The sequence below is a fragment of the Chelmon rostratus genome, chromosome 18 (genome assembly GCF_017976325.1).
Source record: "Chelmon rostratus isolate fCheRos1 chromosome 18, fCheRos1.pri, whole genome shotgun sequence".
Lineage (NCBI taxonomy): Eukaryota > Metazoa > Chordata > Actinopteri > Chaetodontiformes > Chaetodontidae > Chelmon > Chelmon rostratus.
The window spans coordinates 22050668-22063165 of NC_055675.1; the positions used below are offsets into that span (position 1 = coordinate 22050668).

Consider the following 12498-nt stretch of genomic DNA (forward strand, 5'->3'; position numbering starts at 1 on the left):
TGTTAATTATAGTTTCCAGTTTCGTTGTGTTTCAATAAATTAATTTGAATCTAGTGCGTCCCTTGGTTTGTCTGTGTTCATGTCCGTGCCATGTCCTGAGTGAGTTTTCCTTTTATTGTATTGTCCATAGTCTTGCCATGTTGTGTGTTAGTGAGTTTCTTGTGTTGCCTTAGTCTTGTCTCTAGCTCCGTTGTGTTGCGTGTTAGTGTTACTCCCCCGTTGTGTCTGCATCTGGGTTCTATCCCTCACAGTTCTCTGTAAATCCCCCCTTCCTGACAGTATGCCCTGGAGGGTGACATCGGGTCATGGGATTCCCACATGATTTCGCTAGTTATCCCGCTACCGGAACCGGAAAAGAAATCAATGGGACAAGGCAGGAAGGGAGCCATCCTAATAATGGGTAAAAACAAACAAACAAACACAAAGCGGGAGCAGGGTGGGATGAAACAGCAGTCATTCTTCTGTGACTGGGACATCATCATGGGATTTGGGACAGTATTTTTGTGAGATGGGACAAGAATGAAATCCCACTGAACCTGACTTGGATGAAATGTAAGATAGCAGCTCTGTGTAAACCGTGAGTCTGTTTAGCCTAAAAAAAGCCTTTAAAATGTGACCACTCTGGTGCTGTAAAACATTTTGTTTTTGTGAAAAAATGAAAACTAGTATTTTCATCTGTGCCAGGTAGACTTTTTCAGACAGTTCATGTTGGTATATGAGACAGTGTTGAATGTACAGATGTTCCTGCACTTAACTTTAACCTACAATGTGAAAGAGGATTGTGGAAAGAGCCTTATTGGATTTCATTTTATCCATTTTCAGAGAGGAACCTGTTCAATGAATTGATGTTCGTCACCCTTGTCCTGTTGTGTTCTGTGATTGCAGGTATGTTGATTCTGACCAAATGACTGTAACTGAGTTACTCAATTATCTCTATTCAAGATTTCTTTATTATCATTGTGCATGGACACGAAATTTGCATTGCAACCCCCGTATTAGAAACAAGATAATAAGAAAGATAAAGATAATAAAATAAAACTAGACAATTCCGGCGCCGGCGAAATTTTGACAGTTGAACGAGGGGGCTGCTGGTGTTATCTATACCACTGTTTCTCAAGCCTGGTCCTGGAGTACCACTGCCCTGCATGTTTTAGATGTATCCCTGCTCCAGCACACCTGATTCAAATGAATGGCTCGTTATCATGCCTCAGTAGAGACCAGTACCGAGCTGAGCATTTGAATCAGGTGTGTTGGAGCACAGAAATGAACATGGCATGAGCCAGCTATTTACGATAGCTGGCTCATGCATTGCCTCGTGCCACTATTGTAAGGTGAATATACTAAATTGTATATACTGAAATGCAGCTTACATTAGGTAGGCGTGTGTGTACTTAAATGTTAAGTACACAGGAGGTGCAGGTGAAGGTGTAAAAGTGCAGTGTGCAGTGGCTCATAGTCCTCACTCCAGGGAGGGGCTGCAGGGGACTCTGACAGCTCTGGGGAAGAAGCTGTCCCTCATGCTGTTGGTGGTGGTGTGGATGTTCCTAATCCGCTTTCCTGATGGAAGCGGTTCAGACAGTCTGTGGTCCGGATGGCTGGGGTCCGTGGCGATGGATCTCGCCCTCTTCCTGACCCGGCCTTCATATATAGAGTCTTGGTCAGGAAGGGGGCAGCCCACGATGCAGTGTGCAGTTTTAACCACCTGTGCCAGTTGTTTCCTCTCCTGTGCCGTGCAGCTGCCATACCACACTGTCACACTAAGGCAGAGGATGCTTTCAATTGTGGCCCTGTAGAAATTGACAAGCAACCGAGAGGAGAGTCCAGCCCGTTTCAGTTTTCTGAGGAAGAAGAGCCTTTGTTGTGCCTTCTTCACCAGGCGGGAGGTGTTCATGGACCAGGAGAGATCAGATGTGATGTGGAGGCCCAGGAACATGATGTTGTCCACACGCTTCACCACTTCTCCGTCCATGAGGAGGGGGGCGTGATCCGTCTTCCTGGACCTCCTGAAGTCAATAATGACCTCCTTGGTCTTCCCCGTGTTCAACACCAGGTTGTTGGCTGAACACCATTCGGTGAGCTGGTGTATCTCCTCTCTGTAGTGGGTCTCGTTGTGATCTGAGAGGAGATGAGACCCACTACTGTAGTGTCGTTCGCGAAACAAGTTGTTCTCTCTTGTTCCTCATTATCTGTTTTTGCTCCACTGTATCCAGAGATTACAGAAAAATTGGTGCAGATTCGTTTCCTGAAAGATTTCAATGTCCTGGACTAATGGGAGGAAATCTGGTCAAATATTACCTGTGTTTATTACCTATTATGGACAAAATAAAACTCACCAAAACTTTCTTGGTTCATCTTTCAGCTGTTCCAACAATCATCACTAACTCTGGTTTGGTCATAATAAACTCTTTATTCACCGGTTAAATGTGAAAATTGTGATTTGTAGGAAGTTGCCTCAGAACTTGTGGGCTTTATAATGAAGTATTAACAAAAGTTAAAATAAATGTGTCTTTGCTGCAGAACATTAAGTGGTTGTTTAAAAGTCCAAGTGGTTGTCCAGCGTGCCAGCACGGCTACTGCAGCTGGTAATTCAGACAGCTATGAGTATTGGAAAGAGATTCATTAACATATCAGTGCAGATTCCAACAGAAGAAATCTAACATAGCAACGTCTCACATGCAAATCATCCATGTCGGGTCTGAAAAAACAAGTCCAAACATCAAACACTTAGACACGTTGAGCATCCAACCAGTCTTGGAAAATATCTGTGAGTGAATGATAATCAAAAAGAAATCATTAACAAAGGTTGGCACTGCCAACAGCTGCCAAACTTCCTCCAACCCAGTCAAACTCACAGAATTTTGTAAAGGACCTTTGTTTCCAACAAGTAGACCTACTTGTAACTCATTAAACTACATTCCAGGAGATCTGCAGCCTTTGGACCTCATTAAGAAAAAAATTGGAGAATTGACCATGAACTAGTTCATTTTTTCTGTGAACTTTATTTCAAAATTCAAAAAGCACAGTAAAAACGATCAGCAAGTTATTTTAGCCCCGTGGCTAGCTAGTTGTTTGACCAATTAAGCACCGAAAATACGTGCACCCCCTCATTACACTTCTTCATAACATTTGAAGTCACAACGCAGGATGTTCATACAGCAGACGAATTCATATGAATTTGATGCACTTGTGCCGAGCTTCTACTGCAGACATATACATCATAAGTTGGTAAAGTTTCACAGCTTCCAGTGGTATTTACCAACCGAGTCAGCACCCCTGAGCTACTAAACCTACATCACTGAAAGTCTAGTGGATTCACACACTATACAGACTCTGTTAGGCCTTGTTTTTGAGGTCATTGTCTTGTGGGAAAATGCATCTTCTCTCACAGTTGTATTGTAGACTGCAGTTTTTTATTTTATTTGTGATATAAAGCAGATCAGAGAACAGTACATGCATGTGGAGCAAAGGTTAAACCTGAATGACTCAAGTCACATTGATAAGAAAACAGTGCCATGGTTTATTGGTTGTTCCTCTCACCTGTTTCAGTGTTTCAGGTTGATACTGGATTCTTGGACTTTCTATGAAGACTTTGTGTTCTCTCTCTGTCTGTCGGCTCCTCAGGGTGCTGCACTTTCCTCAACCCCCCCCCCAACTTCATGGATTCATGCATGCTCTGCCCTGATCTTCTGCACAGTAACACCTTTCACATTACTGCACCTAATGGCCTGTGGGATACTACATCAATGTAGCAATAGGTAATAAAATGATTTCATGGGGAAAAGTCACCTTCCAAGTATTTTTTGAAAGTGCTAGCCTTTTTCCAAACAGTGTCCATGAACAACTTACAAACCATCTGTCATCAGGGAAGCTCTGTCTTATGTTTTTTATCTGAATTCCCTATCTATGTAAGAGAGCAGCTGGTTCAGAATCAGATTTGTATCCAAGAGACTGCAGGTTTGAATTCTCTGACTAAAATCATAAAATGATGAGAATATTCAGAGACCAATCACCTCTACTGATGTTCATTTCATCCTTTAGCAAATAGTTTTATCACATCGCCCTCTAGTGTTTATGATTACCTGAGTGTTGATATTCAAATCATGGCACAGTGATTACAACCAATTGTGAATTGCACAGCCGAAAACAAGTACATAAATAGAAGTACATACTTCCAGAGACGAGAAAGACTTCCCTTCCAGACCAGAAAGTCTTTCTAACACGTGGTTAATGTTGTGAAACAGTCAGTTATAGTCATACACTCTAAAGCAGGCATCTCAAACCGGTTCCATAAAGGGCCGCGTGGCTGCAGGTTTTCATTCCAACCCAGGAGGAGCACATCAGGCCAACCAATCAACATCAAGGGATCACTTAGTTATCAGCTGAAGACTGAGATCAGCTGATTAATTGATTCCAGCCTGGTGTGTTCCTCCTTGGTTGGAATGACCTACTGCAGTTTCTGCAGCCCTGCAGACAGCTCTGTCTCCCAGGTACTGTGCACCATCCTCACCCTGCCACAGGAGGGGGGGCTGTGCAATATTGTTGTTTACAGACTACACCTTCAATATCATAATCCTCACCAGACTGGCTTCTAAACTGATGGACCTGGGACCACAGCCCTGCCTCTGTGTCTGGATCCTGAACTTCCCGTTTCTTTTTGGGTTGTCAAGCCATTATATAACTATTTAATATATACTTTGTTTAATGTGTGAAGTCGGCTTCCAGTTCTATTGTAAAATCCCTCCATTTTATTCAGCGGAGACTAAACGGAGTGAGTTTATCATTCATTGAAATTGGCACTGCCAGCAGGATCCCAACACAGCTCGGCACGGGCAAGTACCAGATGCAGTTCTCTGCCTTCTGTCTTGTCATGATGGTGTCAGAACAAAACAAAATAAAAAAAACAACTATTTGAGAATTTGTCATAGAGTTGAAGACAAGGAGATGAGAAAGAAAGATCAGGAACTACTGCTAGTTTGTCACTACATCAGAATCCAGGTCCCTGACCTAAAAGAAAATGCACCTGCTCCATTGAATACTGTTTTAGTCGGCCATCAGGTGTTCATCAATTTGCGATGTTGGAATGTCTTTGTCAATAAACTTCAAAAAGAGAGAGCAACCTTTTGAGTTTACTTTGTAATGAATGAGAGTCACCAGACACTAGTTTCACCGGCTGAGCAGGAGCTCTACCAGGAAGGTATTACAGCCAATCTACACAGCATCCAGCTGGTTCATTTTCAGGCTCCCAGTTGCCGGAACATGTATTTGTTGTATTACGGCTTACAAATGTGTCCAACGGTGGGGAAGGAGTGGAGCAACGGTGGCAAGCAAGCTCAACAGGGTCTCAGGTAGGTCTGCATCTTTTCTTATGTTCACCACCAAGACATTTACATAATATGATGGATATTAGTAGCTGTAACAGCCATTAGACATATAGCCAGAGAACAGGCGTTTGGTAACTAAGTGATTTAAGGGCAACTGTGGCTCAGGAGCTCAGGAGGTAGAGCGGTTGTCCACTCCGGCCTGGGCAGCCCACATGTTATAGTATCCTCGGGCAACATACTGAACCCTAAATTGCTCCCGATGCTGTACACTGGTGTGTGAGTGTGTTAATGCTTGTAATGAGCCGGTGGCCATTGTGTGAATGGGTGAATGCAGGCTTGTGTTGTAAAATCGCTAAGAGTGGTCATCACACTAGAAAAGCACTATATATGAAAAAAAATTCATTTACCATTTTCAGTCAGAAAGGTTGTCGCCTTTTGGGTTTAGTTTGCACTCTTTCCTTCTCTTGTGTTGACAGTTGTTGGGACTGTAAATGTGCATATATGTGTTGTCATACTGACGTCACTCTTGGGGAGTGGTGGCTCAGACTTCATTAGATGCCTTTCACCTGTGGAAGAGAAAGAGTTTTGACATGCCACAAAGAGGATGCCAAAGGCAAGACATTTGGGAGACAAGAGAGTTAGCCTGGCTATGCTAAGTGTGCAGCTCTTATGATAGTTATAGGTCTTTCGGCAGGTTTTTTGTGTCTTGTGTTGCCTGTGGTGCTTTGTGGGATTAAGTCCAACCTAGTCTATATTTAGGATATTGTGTACTTGTATCTGCAAGAAGGAACGCCGTCTTGTATCCTGCCAGGACCACCACTTTCTTTGGTCCCAAATACATAGTGAACACTGATGCATATTTCCTATTTTTAATGAAACAAACACATGAAGACAGAAAATGTGATACAAGTATTATTCTAACAGTGTTTGTGACCGGAGAGCCGACAACATAACACAGAAGAATTTAAATTCCAGTCACTTCCTCACCTCCAGTAATGTGTTGTAGGGTCTCTTAAGCTGCCATTTTTGTCGCCTTCAAATATACTTAAGTGTACTTAAGTACCTCAGTATACTTGAAGTGTAAATCGTTGCAAAATTGGCACAATCTAGTTACAAAATGTATTGAAGTCCACCAGTGAAAATCAGGAATAATCAGCAGTGTGTTGGAAATATACTTAAATACACTTAAAATTAAGGGAAATTAAAGTACACTTTAATTAAGCTTGCTAATAGTGTATCACAACATACCTGAAAATAATTATACTTTTCATAGGTACACCTGAAAAGTCCTTTGATATACCACTTTCAGAATTTCAGAATTAGTATATTCATTTTTAATACATTTAAATGGAACTTAAAGACATCTACTAAGACATACACTTTTTAAAAGTAAATGTTAAATATACATTAAAGTGTCATGCAACATTGAAAGAAGACCAGTGCATAGTATTCTCTGCCAAACTTGCATTAACTTTACATGGTCACAAAAACACAGAACAACAGTTGGTTGTCTCAACAAATGGCACTGCTGTTATAGATGTCATCTGTCAGTTGGCCTTTAGTTGATCCTCACCTAATGATCAAACCACTGTGATACAGAGAATCTTAAGAAAGTCTAAAAGGTGCTAGTTTCCCACAATACCAACAAAGAGGCCCAGTATACCTTCAGAAGAGGAAGTCAGGGAAATAAAGGAATCACTCGACTTTGTGTCAGGAGAGATTACAAATATCTCTAAACAACAGAAACCGACACTGGACTTCATTGGATCTACAAAGACAAATTATGGAAAAGGATAAAATGATATTGGAGGGCAGAGTGGCAGATCTGGAACAATATTTCTGCATGAACTGTCAGAGGCTTGGTGACCAGACTTGATCTTACACAGGGGACAGGGTGGTGCGTGGCACACAAACAAGGTGTTTGTACAACTGAATGGTTCACCAGGGAAGGCAAAAGTTCAGTTCATCTTGGAAATTACAGAGCTGGACTGTAAGTGAGGACATCCTCTGGGTGAATGACACTGTCACTTGAATTTGAACTCAAGATGGCTCATGGAGCATAAAGTTTGACTGACATTTACAACATTTCATGACAATGATTGACAGGTGTCAATTACTTCTTCAACAAACTCAATCATTAGTCAGAAAAAATGGTCTTTGTCTTATTATTTAATGCAGTTATTGTTTGATTTAATGTCCAGATAATGAAACTACATCTTTGCGATCAAGTATGCCAAGAAAGGGTTTGGTTCAGGCTCACTTATATATGTGTAGCCTCGGGAAGAAGGTTCATGTTTTTGGTCTTAAGTGATCAGTGGTCATAGTTTGCTCACATACAGGAAACAGCACACAGTTTATGAGATGAAGGGTTGAGTGTGAGGCCCACACGTGGACTCAGATCCATTTCATCCTCTGAAACTCCAGGTGGAGGAGTGAAGCGAAAGTGTTGCATGAGGGTGGTGAAGAAGATGAAGAGCTCCATCCTGGCCAGACTCTCTCCAAGACAAACCCTGCGACCTGTGAGAGAAAACAAAGCAAACTGTTCATGACATCTGCAAGTAAGTGAACTACAAGAAGTGATGGCAACATTCACCAACCTGCAGAAAAAGGCATGAAGGCATCTCGCTTGACAAACTTTCCATCTTTGTCCAGGAAGTGGGCAGGATAAAAGCTGTGTGGCTTCTCCCACTCACTCTCATCATACAGAACAGATGTCAAGAGAGGATACACTGCGGTCCCCTGTTGACAATACAGAAAGAGGAAAGTTTTGTTTGTTTCAAACTACAACTGTGGGTTTGACTTCCACACTCTGCAGCTGGATACTGGACTTCCTCACAAACAGACCCCAGGCAGTTCGGATTGGTGGTCACACTCCCTCCACTCTAGTGCTCAACACGAGGGACTCAACCTGTTCATGCTGCACACCCATGACTGCAACCCCCAACCTGGAGAGAACTCTGCTCTGAAGTCTGTGGATGACACCGCCATCATCGGCCGGATTTCAAACAACGATGAGAATTCATATCAGGAGGAAATCAACAGTCTTGCAGTGTGGTGCACAGAGAACAACCAACTGCTCAATCTCAACAAACCAACCAGCTGATTGTTGATTTCAGAAAAAAAGAGGCAAAGACACACAGCCCTGTCTACAGCAGTGGAGCTGAGGTGGAGCAGGTGGAGCAACTTTTGGTTCCTGGGAATCAGCATCACAGAGAAGCTGTCATGGACATCACACATCTCCACCACAGAAATGACTGTAATTTCTTGAGGAAAATTAATGAATTAAAATCGCTGTGCCAGGTTCTTGTTGACTTTTAAAGAGGAGCAACAGAAAGCATCCTGACAAATTGAAATGGGATCTGCCAACCCAGGACAGGGGGGCTCTGCAGCAGGCTAGCAAAACCTTCCAGAACATCACTGATCTGCAAAGCGTTATTGATATCTGTGAGGTGAGGTGTCTGCACAGATATCCAAGGAAACTCCATCATAATTTCAATATGTAATTTCATTTATTGAGTTTGACCAATTTATTCTTCCAAATCAGGTCGGGTCTACATATGAACAAAACACTATATATGTGTTTTGTTCAGCCTTACCTTCTTAATAAAGTGACCCTGGAAGGTGATGTCTTTGCTTGTTTTGTGAGGAAGTGCCATGGGAACGATGCTGGCCAGTCTCTGTGTCTCATGGATGACAGCGTCAATGAAGGACAGGTTCTTCCTGTCCTCGAGACGAACCTGACGACTTCCTATCACCCTGCTCAGCTCCTCCTGGACCTGGTCTGGGACACAAATAGTTTTTCCTTTTCGTGAAGATGATTTTATGTTGATGAAGCACATATTGTTGGACTTTTGGGGGTCTTCAGCTCCTTACCCTGTATTTTTGGATACTTGGCCATAAGCAGAAGTGCCCATCTCAGTGTAGTTGCTGTTGTGTCAGTGCCGGCAGCAAAGAGATGCAAAACTGTGAACATAAGGTTGTCATTGTGGAAGTGACTGTTGATCCCAGATTTCTGCATTAAAAGATGAATCAGTGCAGTTAGTCAAACAATCTGATTCTGAACTTTGATATGTTACATAAATCTGAATGAGTCACTCAGGATTTTTTAAGGTAGTAATGGTGCAGATGGAGTGGGTTTCACTTCATGACTTGTCACTGAAACTGTACTGTGGGCCTGGGAAGGCTTGACAGGACAACTTGTTCAATTAGATAGATAGATACTTTATTCATCTCCAAAGAGAAATTTGCAGTTCCAGCAGCTCAAAAGGTGGACACACAAGGAAGGGCATGCAAAATAAAAACAAGAACTACTTTAAAGTAATGACAATAACTACTTTCAACTAGTAGGAGTCAATGTATGACGGAATGAGAAAATCTGGTCCCAGACCCCCAGCAACAGTGCTGTGCAGCCATCTTTGCATACTAGCCCTGAAAATCAAGTGATGAGTTTGGTCCCAAAAAGACTTCTTTTCCCATGCACAATGCTGAAAAAAGGGAAAACTCCACCAACACTCCAAAGCTGGTCTCTGTGCCACACAATTTAAGCCATTATGCTCAGTACAAATGAAGAGTGTTATCAGTACATTATCATGCCATTTGTGTGTGCATGGAGTCAGTTGGAATGAATGGGCAGCCATCCAGAAACATGATGTTCTCCAACAGTTCCATGCTGTTAATTTAACCACCATCTCAGTGAAGAACCTTGGACCCCTAATCTGCCTCTATACATGCCAAAGAGCAATGATTCCTAACACGTCTCTGGGGGTCATCAGGTGGATACCTCCCTTCAACAGTGTTTCGCCTACTTAGTCCCACCTCACCTCCAGGAGGCTAGGCGGTGAACTCCGGCGTCCCAGAGTCACCCCCCCTAGTGCCAGTTCACACTGCTCCTACACAATCCAAACAGCACTGCCACGTTCAACTGACCCAGGCCTGTTTAGGAGATGCTCCAGGTCGTGCTACCATGCTACCATTTAGCTAATGCTAATGCTAACCGCTAAGAAGAACAGAAGAAGACAATACAGTTCCGATGCTACCATTTAGCTAATGCCAATGCTAATGCTAAATGCTAACCGCTACCTGCTAAGAGGAACAGAAGAAGACAATACAGCTAGATTCACCTATACTGTTAATGTTAACTGCTAGCTGCCAATACTAACTGCTAAGACACTATCATACTACCACCGCTTCAGCTATTGTTAGCTGCTACAATGCTACCACAGGCCTAGATGCCACATGTAACTGCCAAATGCCGCACTACCATCACCTACCCCTGCCTCTCACCAACTGCACCAATAAAAGTGGGGCGTGGGATGCAAACCCTGGTTCGGGTAGTGGGGTAGAAAGTTTAAGTCAACTGTAAAGACATGAGGCCTTTTCTGAAAAGATGCTGAATTACTTAATAATGCTGTGCACCACACATATATTTATTTATTTTTTCTTAGATCATAATAGCAATGAGAACAGCAGCAGGTTTGATAGTTGATGATACAATTAACAACCTCCAGATCTTGCATTCGGACCAGAAAGGCATCCACAAGGCCTCTGCACATCTGGGGATTGAGGGTCTCCTTCAAACGACTGAACAGTCGTGAGTTCTGTTGCTTGTTGGCAGAAACCGACTTCAGGATTTCCTTCTTGGTATTGATCCATCCACCGATCCATGGAAACAGGTTATACATCTGTTAAAAAAATAAATTATACAGTATATAAAGATTTAGTAAATTTCTCCAGTGTGAGATTAATAAAGTCTTATCTATCTATATCAGAATGTGGAAAGTTTAATCAGGTACGTGAAAAATGAAATAATTTCTTCTCTTCATTTTTACATTTTTTGCATTCTGTTTATTAACATCACGATGCTGAAAGTCTCAATTTAACAATCATATGAAATCATACCTGTATTGACGGAGAGGCCACAAGTTGAATATTTCTGTTTGTTCGATCGACAAGGGACGTAAACTCTGGGTCATCATATTCAAATCTGCTCCCATATACAATGGAGCAGATAATATTAGAGACTGCACGGTTCATTGGTTGAGTCGTATCAAAAGCTTCTCCTGCAACAAGGAAAGCAGGAAGAAAAATCACCTGGATTTACAATCCTTTTTAAACCGTGCTTCTCTTCTGATTGGTTATAACGAAGCACTTACCTTTAAATTCCTTGAACACTTCAATGAGGTAGTCACATTCCTCAATGATCTTGTCCTCACACACCTTCTTGCCCATCCCAAAATCTCTCAGGTTTGTCAAGGCAAAGCGTCTCATCTCCTTCCATGAATCTCCATTGGACCATAAAACCCCTGAGATTGAGGATTTCAACAAAATATTTTAAGTAATTAGCTGATTATGAGCAGGAGTTGTAAATATGAGAAGGATCACGACTTGGGAAAAGCTCAGTTTTTTTTTGTTTTTCATTACCATGGCCTTGACTGCTGTCTTCCATTATTTGTATTGAATCTCTGTCTCCAAACTCTTCAGCATGATTGACCAGAGCCTCTTTCACTGTCTTGTGTCCAGCCAGGACCACCACTTTTTTGGGTCCAAAATAGACGGTGAACACTGATCCATATTTCTTGGAAAGCTATGAACAGGTACATAATGACTTGACATTTTTCACTTATATAAGACACACACACAAAACAACAAACTACAGGAAAGCAACCTCACCTCCAGTAATGTCTTGTAGGGTCTCGCAAGGTCAAGCTGCAGCAGGTTCCCGAGCAGAGGAAGTGGTTTTGGCCCTGGAGGATCTTTTCTATCCTCCTGGAGGCTGAAGCTGAATGAGGAGACAAGGTAGATGAGCAGGAGGACCACAAGAGCCCCCAGGAAGGAGACAGAAATGGACGACTGGAGAAAAACATCTAAAATCGCCATGACTTTAAAAGAAAATGTGTCCTGTTCCCTGTCCTGCTGCCTTTAGCTCTGTGATTGGTTGAATAGGGAGAGGCTCCCTTTATACCTGCAAATGAGGGAAGAGTTCACCACAAAAAATAGCAAACCACTTCTGGCACATTGTAAACATTCCAAAGTCTTAATGTTAAATGCATGTGATCTGAAGTGGAGAGTAACTGAAGTCTGTACAGAGGTAAAACAAATAAATTAGGCAATGCTTTGTCTGGAAAAGTAACTCTGACCCATTTATCTTATATAATCCTTCCAGAGCTGTGCAGTTGAG

General features: G+C 42.3%; 1 protein-coding gene across 1 annotated transcript; it reads right to left on the reverse strand.

Annotated features, from left to right (window-relative positions):
• Positions 1-6630: 6630 nt before the first annotated feature.
• Positions 6631-12197, reverse strand: LOC121621638 (cytochrome P450 2K1-like). The gene is made up of 9 exons (XM_041958171.1): positions 11991-12197; positions 11742-11904; positions 11474-11623; positions 11220-11380; positions 10823-11002; positions 9195-9333; positions 8918-9102; positions 7919-8060; positions 6631-7838 (listed from the first exon to the last, which is right to left on the reverse strand). The coding sequence occupies exons 1-9, from the start codon at positions 12195-12197 to the stop codon at positions 7651-7653; spliced, it is 1515 nt and encodes a 504-aa protein (XP_041814105.1). The 3' UTR covers positions 6631-7650.
• Between the last annotated feature and the right edge of the window lie 301 nt (positions 12198-12498).